This window comes from Lygodium microphyllum, unplaced genomic scaffold, assembly GCF_053477565.2.
Source record: "Lygodium microphyllum isolate KBCC unplaced genomic scaffold, Lygodium_microphyllum_v1.1.10 scaffold_934, whole genome shotgun sequence".
In the NCBI taxonomy this organism is placed as follows: domain Eukaryota; kingdom Viridiplantae; phylum Streptophyta; class Polypodiopsida; order Schizaeales; family Lygodiaceae; genus Lygodium; species Lygodium microphyllum.
This window is the reverse complement of record NW_028230353.1, coordinates 1-11,690: the sequence shown is the minus strand read 5'-3', so window position 1 is coordinate 11,690 and position 11,690 is coordinate 1. Positions and strand designations below refer to the sequence as shown.

The 11,690-nt window shown below is 41.2% G+C and overlaps 2 protein-coding genes across 2 annotated transcripts; one reads left to right on the top strand and one right to left on the bottom strand.

Annotated features, from left to right (window-relative positions):
- Nucleotides 1-2,320: 2,320 nt before the first annotated feature.
- On the top strand, nt 2,321-4,324 carry LOC148007972 (uncharacterized protein At4g28440-like). Its single transcript, XM_087674551.1, has 2 exons — nt 2,321-2,979; nt 4,102-4,324. The coding sequence occupies exons 1-2, from the start codon at nt 2,691-2,693 to the stop codon at nt 4,290-4,292; spliced, it is 480 nt and encodes a 159-aa protein (XP_087530677.1). The 5' UTR covers nt 2,321-2,690; the 3' UTR covers nt 4,293-4,324.
- A 1,077-nt stretch (nt 4,325-5,401) lies between these two features.
- On the bottom strand, nt 5,402-10,998 carry LOC148007971 (chlorophyllide a oxygenase, chloroplastic-like). Its single transcript, XM_087674552.1, has 8 exons — nt 10,272-10,998; nt 8,089-8,193; nt 7,719-8,003; nt 7,458-7,605; nt 7,175-7,359; nt 6,974-7,086; nt 6,597-6,891; nt 5,402-6,508 (listed from the first exon to the last, which is right to left on the bottom strand). Exons 1-8 carry the CDS (start codon nt 10,680-10,682, stop codon nt 6,347-6,349), a joined length of 1,704 nt encoding a protein of 567 aa, XP_087530678.1. The 5' UTR covers nt 10,683-10,998; the 3' UTR covers nt 5,402-6,346.
- Between the last annotated feature and the right edge of the window lie 692 nt (nt 10,999-11,690).

Below are 11,690 nucleotides of genomic sequence, written 5' to 3'. Positions count from 1 at the left end.
TTATGTTTTGCCCTGCTCTGACTCAGTTACATTGCTAATGCCAAGTTCTAAACTTTAAACGATTTAAAAGGAGAAATTTTCAAGTATTTAGAGACATAATTCATGAATATGAGAGAGGTCTATATAGACATAGAATAGATTGGTAGCTTTAACATGTGGGTCACTTTTATATGCTTAAGCCATAACTCAGCAATATCCCACTCTTAGCACAATATAGCTACACATATTAAGAAAAATTTGTGCAAAAATTGCTACTAAATTTTTTGAAAAGTGTTTGAGAAATTGTTTGGGATTTATCTCCAAAATTTGCTTTGGCTTTTGCTTGTGCTTTTGTGAGCATGAATGCATTGGCAAGGCAACCTCTTGTATGGTGATATTAGGGATGGGATATAATTGGCATGAGGGCTTTGGTAACTATTTGATAATCCTAAGGATCGAGTACAAGCTTGATTAAAATTAAGATTGCTTTTAAAGCTCACCTAAAAGCAAGAGATGCCCTAAAAGCTTAGTTAAAAATTTCCTTCTCAATAACAAGCATCCTTTAACAATACCACATGACATGACATGGCTCTCCACATACATCATGTGTCAAGAAATGCAAAGAACTTGACCTTGTATATCCATATCAAAACATTTGCATCAAACACATCTCAAGAACTCAATAGCATCTTTCCTTGATCCCATAAATTGCATGCTTTCTTCTTCACTAGAAACAATTTATTACAAGATAAAAGAACATATAGTATTTTGCCCAACATTGCTACCGAATTTGCAACTTTACATTCTAGTTGATTAGGAACCAATGGATAGGAAACCTACACTTGATAAGCATAATCAAGAAAACTTGATTGCACATTGAAGTATATCACCAAGTTGCTTGTTTAGGCAACAACATTGCTGAGAATCCAATCCCACTTTATATTGATGCCAATCAAAGCAAATAAAAACCCTTTTTCAACAAAATGAAAATGTTGGGTTGAAGCTTTGGCTTAATATATGCCCATGAACAACCTCTCAACTTCATTCATGCTTGATACCTTGATTATAAACAAAAAACTACATCAAACCATAGAGAACTTGGCATACCTATTGTTAATGTGTCCTATGGAATAGGCCGCATTATATTGCTCTCTTTCTCTCAGTGTTACTTGTCATGCTTATGAAACATGAAAAGTATTACTCACCTTTAATAGGGCCTTGCCATAAAGGTGCTTAGACTTGAATGTAATGAATGCTACCATATGATATAGCATCATAAATGCTAATTCACCAAAATGGTAGCAAGATACACCTAAGTTTGAAGTTGCATTGTCCTCAAATTGAGTAATCTCTCAACTAACTCCATAAGGCATTGTTTAGCTATAAGAGATGTGCACAAATGTGTATGTTTGTGCACATGCATGTGTGTGTGCACGTGCTTGTGTGTGGCATTGTTTAGGTATAAGAAATGGGTATAAGTGTGTAAAAATCTCAATAAATAATAGATTAACATTCAAGTTGAAATTTGTGGTAATGGCTACCAATAATGTTCACCAATAAAGTTTTTGGTAGTCTGTACAAAAACCCATAACGTAAACTTGAGGAAAGGCTCTTGAATTGAAAAACACGTATTAGACCTTTATAACTAAAGCTCTCATCAATTTTAAGAATGAAACCTTTGTATTCAAAATTTAGAAGTTGGTTGAAAATTTGCAAGTTTATTAGCATTGCTCACAAGGGCATGCTATAGTAATGGTTAGAGGGATCTAACTTGTTCTTGAGGGAAAACTTACCAAGAGGGGCTTCACACATGGGAGTAGTTTATTGTTTATCAAGGCCTTCTGTTTCTAATTGCACCTCTATTGAAAAAGTTTAATAAGTTGTGCCTTTCAACTTCATGAGAAGGGCGGAAAAGACAATCATTCACTGAGGCTACAATTATGTGCAAAAAGCTTGTGAAGATGAACTAAATCAACTCGTAACAAGTCTAAAAGTGAGTCACTTAACTAGGGGTAGTATTTCGAAGAAGAGCCACCTTATCACAGTAGCATTGTAATAGCACATACTGTAATGGGCAATGCTAATGAGAACACGTTCTAATACACCTAAGAGTAGGGTTACGTGTAGACCTGCTAGACATTTTAGATGTCAAATAAGTCGAGTTTGCATGGTGCGACATTGCCCTTTTTTTCCTTAGTAATTATTAAAATTATGGTCACCTTTACTTTGAAAGTGGGGTATTATGTATATACTGGGTTTTTCATGGGACATAAGGTTGACTTGTGAGAAGAGAAGCCCACCACAAGATGCAGTTTTTTTTGGGTGGGGGAAAACAAAAATGAGTTGGGCGAATCTTGAGTGTCTGGGGGAGGTTGCCGCCCAGATTCGAGCACGACCTTCCCCTCTCCCCCTGCATGGCTGGATGTCGCGAATCCATGGAATTAGGAAGAAAGGGGAGGAAGACCCCCAGACCCTCCTCTCTCTCTTTCTCTCTCTCTCTCTCTCTCTCTCTCTCTGTGCCTGTTTATCAATTCTCCTAGATACCTTGTTGATCCGTCTCTACATGCATCTATAGGTCAGATCCCCAATTAATCCCCATACCCAATCGCAGTTAGAGAGAGAGAGAGAGAGAGAGAGAGAGAGAGAGAGAGAGAGACAGAGAGAGAGAGAGAGAGAGAGAGAGAGAGAGAGAGAGCCCTGTGCCTGTAGCTATGGCGTCCGCCCCTGCCGCTACCAGCACCCCTGCAGCGGCACCACCTGCAACGACAACTGGGCGCACCACCCCACCCCCCACGAGCCTCCGTAAGCCCACCTTTGTCAAGATCGAGCAGCTGCGACCGGGGACCTCTGGCCACTCTCTTGTCGTCAAGGTCGTCAGCTCCAAACTCGTCCTCCAAAAGTCCCGCCCTGATGGTGCCCAGCTCCGGCACGTGCGAATCGCCGAGTGTATTGTGGGGGACGACACAGGTGTCATTGTCTTCACTGCACGCAACGATCAAGGTGAGTTTTGAGCAGCAATTTGCCGTCTCAGAGAGGCTCACAAAAGCCATGCATTAGGTTCTAAGTACTTGCATTCATGTATGCAGGGTGGGACACATGCACGTGTAGTTTCTCTGTCAATTTCTGCTATCATGGTGTAGATACATTGTTTAATATACGCTTTGCAATGGGTAGCATGGGATGTACGATTTGGGGTTCTGAAATTCTCACTTTTATTCACCTTTGTAAGTAATTGTTCCCCAAAGAAGGTGCGGATTATATTACTCAATCAGAAGAAATTTTACAAAGTACATGTGCCCAGCAGTCTACGTGGAGCTCTCTGTAAACCAGAAATCATTCGTATATACAAGCCTGTTTCACATTTTCAAGCATACAGTTACATGGTTCCACATCAGCACATTATAGCCAGCGGGTTGCCAGTATTTGTAAGGAACTGGTGTCAGCCACACACTGTATGCGCTGTGATCCCTCATGTTAGAATTGGTAAGAAGGCTTGAGGTACAAGCAGTGCAGTGAGCCTTACAATGTTGGGCCAAAAGTTTTGGAGGTTCTACATTTGAGAAAGCTGTACAGGTGTCTAGAAGGAAATGCAGAAGTACAATTCCTGAGAAGCTTGACATCTGTGAAAGAAAACATCCTTTGTATAGAATGATGTGACTTAGATACAAAGGAATCTTGATGGTCGTGAAATGGATGCAGCTTTGTGTATCTAATTGCAAGCAACCATCTGACACACCTCAATCTATATTCTAGGTTAAGCCTATGAATGTTGTTTCACTTATTGCTTGAATGAGAGCACTGACATAACCTATCTGTGGTCCTGAAACTCTTCATGGATGCTTCAGTGCAAATTGCTAATGAAGAGGGATTATGGGGAATGGTTGCAGGGGTGGGCAAGGTTGAAGAAAACACAATGCCATGTCTTTTCTTTTGCAATGTGTCTGTTAGATCCCCCATTGGATAGATGTGTTACCATGGTCTAGGTCTCAGTTAGGCTGGCTAGGCCTTCAGCTGCTCAATGCAAAAAAGCTGTTTGCTAATTTTTGCAATTTATTAAGGGGGCTATGGATATGATTGGTGTGCTTCTACATCATCCAAGTAACTTTGACGCTGTTTTTGCAGTTGTTGTGATGAAGGAAGGTGCAAGTGTGATATTGCGGAATGCCAAAATTGACATGTTCAAGGGATCAATGCGGCTGGCTGTGGACAAGTGGGGTCGCATTGAAGTCACTGAACCTGCTGCCTTCACGGTCAAAGAAGACAACAATTTGTCTTTGGTGGAATATGAACTTGTACATGTAGAAGAACCATGAAAAAAAGGGATTGTAGTGTTATGCTTTGCCTTCCTGCAATTAATCTGATTTTTGAGATTTAGGTATTCTCATCTTGGTTGAAGAACAAGTGGTCTGATAAGTAGGAATTGTTTAAACAGGCCTTCGTTTAAGATCCTTTGATACCCTGACACTTAAGCCTAATCGTACATGAATCTTGCAAATATAAAAAAGCTTTCTTTCAGAATGGGATGGAACAAGATATCATCCTAATGTAGGTTCGCCAAAGCACTTTTATGAGAATTTTTTGATTCTACAAAGAGGGGTTTTACTAAGTTTTTGCTCTAAAAACTTTTGATATAAATATCCTTCAATCTAAACATTTAAGTTTTCAAAGTTGGAAGGACATACATTCCTGAACTTACCATTGGATGGAGCCGAAGGCAAACAAAAGCCTAGGTTATCAAAATAATCTTTTTAGATTTGAGACATTGCAGTGTCTTTCACTTAGCTGTAGATGGTTCACATGCGTACTCGTAGTATCACAGACTAGTGATTTGAGACATTGCACTGTCTTTCACTTAGCTGTAGATGGTTCACATGCGTATTCGTAGTATCACAGACTAGTGATTGCAAAGAAGAATGATGGCGTTTCTCGATGTAGATTCACCTTTGGCATACTGGTGGAGACTATGACCTTGTTGCCAATAGTTACTCTCCTTTACTTCACAAGCTACGTTGGTGTGCACCTTTGTTTGGAAGAACAACATTGAATATAACATGTTTGAAATCAGTTGAATTGCACATCACCTTTTATTGCTCCAATTATCGAACCGGGACATCATGGGAAGGCAAATATGTAGTGAAAACTTGGTATTGATATAAATTATGCAAATACATGATATGTCAAAAACATTTAACATAGAGAGTGCTTTATTCCATATCCTAAATTTTCTAGCAGTTAAAAGGCGATTGTTGCAAATTTCCTCAAGAGTATTAGAGCATCAACTAAAATGTCAACAATGATCATATGATAATGAGGCTTTCAGATGGTCCAAGTGTCCAAAATCGCATCTGGGTAAAAAATTGTGTCCGACGCCTCCAAAGAGCAAGAACAATGCCATACAGCAAAAATATATTTTCCTAAACAATTACGTGGAATATGCATTTAATACCTTGAAATTGTTAGTGTACAAAAAGTTGTTCCAGAAGACAAACCCAACTAAGTATCTTCATAAGAAAGGATACAATTTCTCCATAAGAAGACCCAATTTAAGAAGGGTTCTACATTTCTAAACGACCTTCCAGTTTCTCCCCCACCACTTCAATGCCTTATTCAAAAGGCCATAACGAGTTAGCATAATCCTTCAGCAAGGGTGAAAGCAGCAGATGTCATAGCGGATCTAGTAAAACCAACAAAGGCCAAAGGTCTAAGCGATGAAGCATGCTGCATATTCCAATCATCCAGTCTACAAGCTGAATCAAGATAAAGTTCCAATAACTTCCATGACAGCCTCCACCTCTGTTGGGTAGTATGCACTGGTTTAAGGAATATCTAGACCCTTTGCTGAGTGTGGCAACAGATGCATTCTCAATTATGCATTCTCAATTATGCAAGGGAGAGAAATGTACCCATCAAGTAAACATGATCAGGCCAGCTAACGAGAAGATAATTCTAAACAAGTCTAGTTGGAACGATTCACTGGCTGATAACAGAGCTCCTTGCCCCCATGACTACACTTCCTTTTCCAAAAAAAAAGAAGAAACATTCTCTGCATAGTTCAATTCATGACAATGTCCGTTCCAATGCCTTCCTAGTTTTGAGTGTACATTATACAGCTTGAAGCATTACACATTAATGCTTTCCAACTGCCATACATGTGCATTGGATGTGCGAGGGCATGATTAGATACGAAGATCCAGATGAAGTAAATTCCAATTTACAGACGTACCATGGTTATGTGCAGAATAGAGGTATACTGAGCATAGGCTTGCCTGCTTGTCTATCCATGACAACCACGGCCAGGCACACCTAACTCACCTTTAGGTTTCTACATGTGTTGCTGAGCGCAAGAGACAGACAATGATTTGAATTTTCATATGCTTGAGAGAGGCTTCTTTCCTGACTCAACTGCTGTTCTCCATAATCTATAGCGTAGGCCCAACTTGTCATAGGCAACTGGCTGGTTCCAGACATTGGCTCCTCTGACCATTCTGTCTTGTTGTCCTAGCACGAGTCTTAAATCTTCACCTAAAACCTGCAGTTGATGGAAGGAATCACCAAACATGATTTAGACTATAAAGAATGGTGCTCTAGATGGAGTCACCTTCAAGAGGAACACGAACCTTGTTTGCAAGGTACCTCCACAAGTACTGAATGTAAGGCACATGCTTCAGGATAGGAAGAAAGTCTAAAGACATGCGATACAGAAGTCGAGTTTTTCCTCGAGATGATGGCAGGCAAACATGTAGCTGATGCAAATGCTTGGGACACTGGTTTGCTTGTGTGCCCTGCAACTTTCCAGGTTTTGAGAGCCCAATTGTTGACAGGACCATGCATGGAGGTTGGAACTCCATATCAATTGGATAAGGATCCCAAAAGCCTTTCAAAGAAGCCACTGGAGTACGAAACTTTACGAGACTGCCAAAATAAACAGCAGCTCAGGACTAGGCAAGCCCAAAGCAAGTCATTTCCCTTACATAACCCGCAGAACACTCTTTACCTTGGAACCTCCCAGCCTCTTGCAAAAGTTGTTGTATGGGTGAATGGAGCATGTGCCAAGTCTAAAAGGTTCTCCATTAGAAGCCCATGCTCAACGGGCAATTCAAGCACAATCTGCAGTCACCATTAAAACAAAACAAATTCTGAGCAACACGATTGCCATCATACACTGTACCATTTACATCTGAACATTTAGGTGTACCTGAGTATGCACCGTGAAGCCAGATGGAGGAGATAAAGATGGAAGATTTGGTTCTGGAATATTTTCTCCTGGCCATATCCAAATCATTCCATCTTGTTCAATGCAGGGCAGTGCCTTGATGCTAACATTGAGCAGCCTTGTGGAGGGCATCCTTTCGCAGACACCATTGGTTGAGTACTCCCAGCCTGTGTTACGCTGGCCAAGTTACATGCAGTGAATATTCTTGATGTTATAAGAACATGTGACTGGAGAAACTTTTGCAGATCACATGTAAAAATCTTACCATGATAGGGGCATTGAATGCACCCATCTTTGACCTGACCTAGATGAAGTGGGCAAGCTCTGTGTGCACATGAGTTCTGAACACAGCCCACCCTTCCATCCTTACCTCGAAAAATTACCCAAGGATCCTCAAAGCAGTCGAAAGGGATCTGATTAAAGCAGCTTTATGAGTTCCAATAACAAAACAAGCAGGCTAGTAGCAGAGTCCTTAGTAGTGACAACTTAACCCAAATAGTCAAATTTATTTTACAAAACAGCTCACCATAGTGTCTGTGTCAACATCAGCAGCAAATGCTACAGGGTACCAAAAATTGCGTAGTGTCTCCGAGTATATGTTTGTCGGACCTGAAACATTCAGGAAACTTTTGGTAGATCTTTTTTGTACTTCTGCTAGGGATTTAGACTGTTTAGCAGGAACGGCAGATTCGCTTGTCCTGCCCAGGCTTTCAGGTAATGCACTTTCTTGAAGCAATTTATCATTCACCAAAGATTCCATCTCAGACAGCTTCTGTAAAGAATAAGCTACTCTAGCTTCTGACAGATGGACCTGATGTAAAGACATTTGACATCAGAAGTGAAGCCATTGGTATGAACATGAAGTTGAAAAGACCTAATAGAATATGCATGGACACCTGCTCATGTGCTCTAACCAGATCCTGCTGCAAAGCTTCAAGCTCATTCCGCAACGTTTCAACTGACTTTCGATCCCTTGCTAGTGGATTTAGTACTTCTACAACCTGTTAAGGGAAGAAGGAATTATTTCTTACATAGCGTAGATACATATTATTAAGTGTACACAGTCAAATGGCAATGTGGTTGTACGTATGTCATTTCTGGATTCTAAATTAGCTGCAGATCAAGCTTTGTGTCTCCTTTTCCTGATGAGATACTAGATATGTGGGGCTCACTTTTGAGCTGTGCAAATGGGGTCCTGATTGGTAGATATATGTGGGGCTTGCTTTCGAGCTGTGTGGGTCATGTCCTTGATGGTGGAGCATCTAGCTTATCTCAAGCTTTCAAAGCTAGGAAGATCCACGACTACAGCTTTCTGTATAGAGTCATGTGATTGAAACCAGTTTAAGTCTAGGGATTCAAGCGCTGTAAGAACATCTTGGTTTATATTGACACCTAAACCTAGGTACCTTCAAAGAAGCCTTGCATAGCACTAAACTGCATAACATGGCCAGTGGAAAGATGTTGTGCATGAAGCAAAATAAGCCCAAGTAAAACTCTTGTGGCTTGTCAGCAAAAGCAGCAACAAGAATTTCTATAGCCTTTAACCTAGAAGGTAGCTATAGGATACTACAATACATAGTCGCACATGATGGCCATCTTTAGACTTCAGGATTGCAGGGATGGTAGCTTCTTTCTGTCCTACTTCCTATCTCATGTGACTGTATAGTCACAAGTAGCGACATTTCTCCCCATCCCCCATCCCTGTCTCATTTTGTGTCACTTGTGCCCGTACTACAACAAAATGTGGCTTATCAGTTAGAAAGGATTCAAGCATATATATGGCATTTTGTCTAGATGCCAAATCTAAAATATTCTAAATTCACATGTCACATAATTGCCAACCACAACTAGTTGCTACAATGAATGTTCCTTCCGTCAAATCTTTTACTGCAAAGTTGGAAAAGACTACCAAACAAGGTTTGTTAATTAGACATGATTGAAGTGGTGTGCCACTTCATCCTGCATTGTCGACAAGATACTGGGCAATTACATCGGTGTGGATATCCTCTCCAAATCTAAAGGTTTGATGTTTATCTCCATAAACATGGGTACTTCAGGGATTAGAAAGTCCTCCGAGAGAAGCCAGAATGACCCTTACCTATTTTCTGGAAGGAGCACACAGTTGATTCCATCATCCAGTACCATGCATATGATGAGAAAACCAACAAACCTTTAGATTTGTGGAAAGTATCTTCAATGGTCAATAGTTTCATATAGTCATATACAAAGTATTGGGATTTATATACCGAGACTTTGTGTATTAATGAGTGACACAGTGGACCTACTGGGGATGCTTTTGACAAATGTGTGATAGCCATTTCCATGATAATCTAGTCAAAGAGGATAGGTCCTCCATGACCTAACAATTTTAGGATCTAATGCTTCAAAACAATTTGTGGAAGTTCTTAATTCTAGGGATGGGCCATCTGCTCAAAAGGGGTGGTCAAAACAAATCCCATCTTGTTTGCTACGGAACCTGGAGACAATTCTTCAACTAGTTCTTCAAGAATGTGCCATGAGAAATTGTGGTTTGTTCAGAAGATTGTTGACTCTCTCTGCCTACTCAAGCTGATGCAAGTGTAACATATCTAGGCTACTGCTGAACTATGCAAAACAGGGTAGGATACACGATTCCTTTCATAGATCCGCTTCTGGTGAAGATGTGTGGGTTGCCCCATCTAACTGGGTTTGTTCCTTCTGCAAGTTGTAAAACCCTCCTTGTTGTACCCATGTGGTAATCAGGAACAGATTCAAACTCCAGCAATCATGGCGAATACTTTTAGATGACTATCTTTGGTGCTTGTTTTTATTGAGATGATTAGTTTCACATAATCAAGACCTGAAGAGTTGTCCATTCAGACCATCGACTACTATTCTCAGATGGCCTTATCTTGCAATTCCAGTCAAATACAACAGAAGGCAGGATCGACAATTGAACTCAGGTTGTCTGCTATAAATCGACCCTAGAACATGATTAAACTTGAGCAGTTCCCTGAACATTACATTTGTGAACGGTGAAGCCGTCCCATTTTGATAATGAACCAGAGGATGCATCAAAAAATGTCAATTGGTATCACACCTTGTCATGAAGCATTTTGATAGCCAGAACATCCTGCCGAGCCTTCCAGTCGCAATACTGCAAGTCCTGCCGGGCGACTTCCCAAGCATGATGGACATCGAACAGCCTGCCGCTGGAAGGAGGCGTGGAGGTCCGCGGGTAGTCAACATGGAAGAGGCCACCCATTGCAGGCTCAGAGGGAGGCTCTGAGTTTCGATCTTTGGAGGAAGTCGATGAAATTGATGATGGCATTGACGGCAATGGGGGTGGTGATGAGGATGATACCATGCGCAAGGCTCGTAATCGATCAATGGGATTGAGCTCTGCAGCTGCCAGTATGTTGGCTCTCTTGGTTGGTGAGAATCCAACAGAGAGAAATTGCGAGCTCCCAAGCTCCATGTTGATGCAGGGCCGGGGGGATGGGGATGCCATCTCTCTCTCTCTCTCTCTCTCTCTCTCTCTCTCTCTCAGAATCAATCAATCTTTCGAGGTCTATCTATCTCAGAAAGAATGTCTCTCTTCTTATCCTCCTCCCCCCTCTCTCTCCTCTCTCTCTCTCTCTCTCTCTGTATGTGTGTCAGTCTCCTCGACTCTGGCTATGGCGGAACTGCAGAGATGGAAGAATGAATTCTTTCTTCCGAGAAGCAAAGGAAGAAACGGACGACTGAAAGCCAATGCCGCAAAAATTTCGGAACTCTTGCAATTCTGAAATTTTTCTCATGGCTGGTACGCTCCCACCTGGCTCACTCTTATTGGCTGCCTCAAGGCCTCTCCTTTCCAGACTAGAAATCCTTGCTTGGATAAGCCTTTTGTATCCTTTACACGGCAATAGGCTATACACCTAATGAAGTTCTTCAAGTAGATGTGGTAGATAAGTTATGTCCCAATCTTGCATATCTGGATAACTACTTAGTATTCATCTATACTATTAGTTAAGGAGAGGTGGGGGGCGGGTGCCACGTGGCAGCCCCCCACCTTTCCAAAAAAAAAAAAAAAGAGAATGCGGGGGCAGGTGCCACGCGTCCAAGCCTTCCCCCCCCCCCCGCCGCAAATATACACATCAAATGGCGGGTGTCTACTTCGTAAGTGTTAACCAATCAAATAACTTCTTTATAGGTTGGGCATCCATAGTTCTTTACACAGTGGAGAAGACATGACTTGTTGTTTAACTCCTAACTAGGTGAACTCTATGCCCACTTTTGGATAAGGAGTCTCCCTTGCCCAGTTTATAAAGTGAGGGACAAGGGCACACTTTTTGCACTTGCAACCAATTAAAAAAAAGACATTACTTTTTACTTTTTTCCAACATGTTTCTTTTTTATGAGTAAAGATTTTGTGCCCATGTCTGCACCTAGTTTCTAAAATTACATGCCACACTCTGGCAGGGGTTGGGTGTACATTGTTTGGTGTGCAACCAGCCTCACCATCAACATTGCCTAA

Excerpts from the sequence above, each read along its gene's own strand:
- LOC148007971 (XM_087674552.1), bottom strand. The coding sequence starts at position 10,682 with ATGGCATCCCCATCCCCCCGGCCCTGCATCAACATGGAGCTTGGGAGC. Across the intron at positions 7,360-7,457 it reads CATTCAATGCCCCTATCATG|GCTGGGAGTACTCAACCAAT; the intron begins GTAAGATTTTTA and ends AGCGTAACACAG. Across the intron at positions 6,509-6,596 it reads GGAGGTACCTTGCAAACAAG|GTTTTAGGTGAAGATTTAAG; the intron begins GTTCGTGTTCCT and ends CATCAACTGCAG.
- LOC148007972 (XM_087674551.1), top strand. The coding sequence starts at position 2,691 with ATGGCGTCCGCCCCTGCCGCTACCAGCACCCCTGCAGCGGCACCACCT. Across the intron at positions 2,980-4,101 it reads CACTGCACGCAACGATCAAG|TTGTTGTGATGAAGGAAGGT; the intron begins GTGAGTTTTGAG and ends CTGTTTTTGCAG.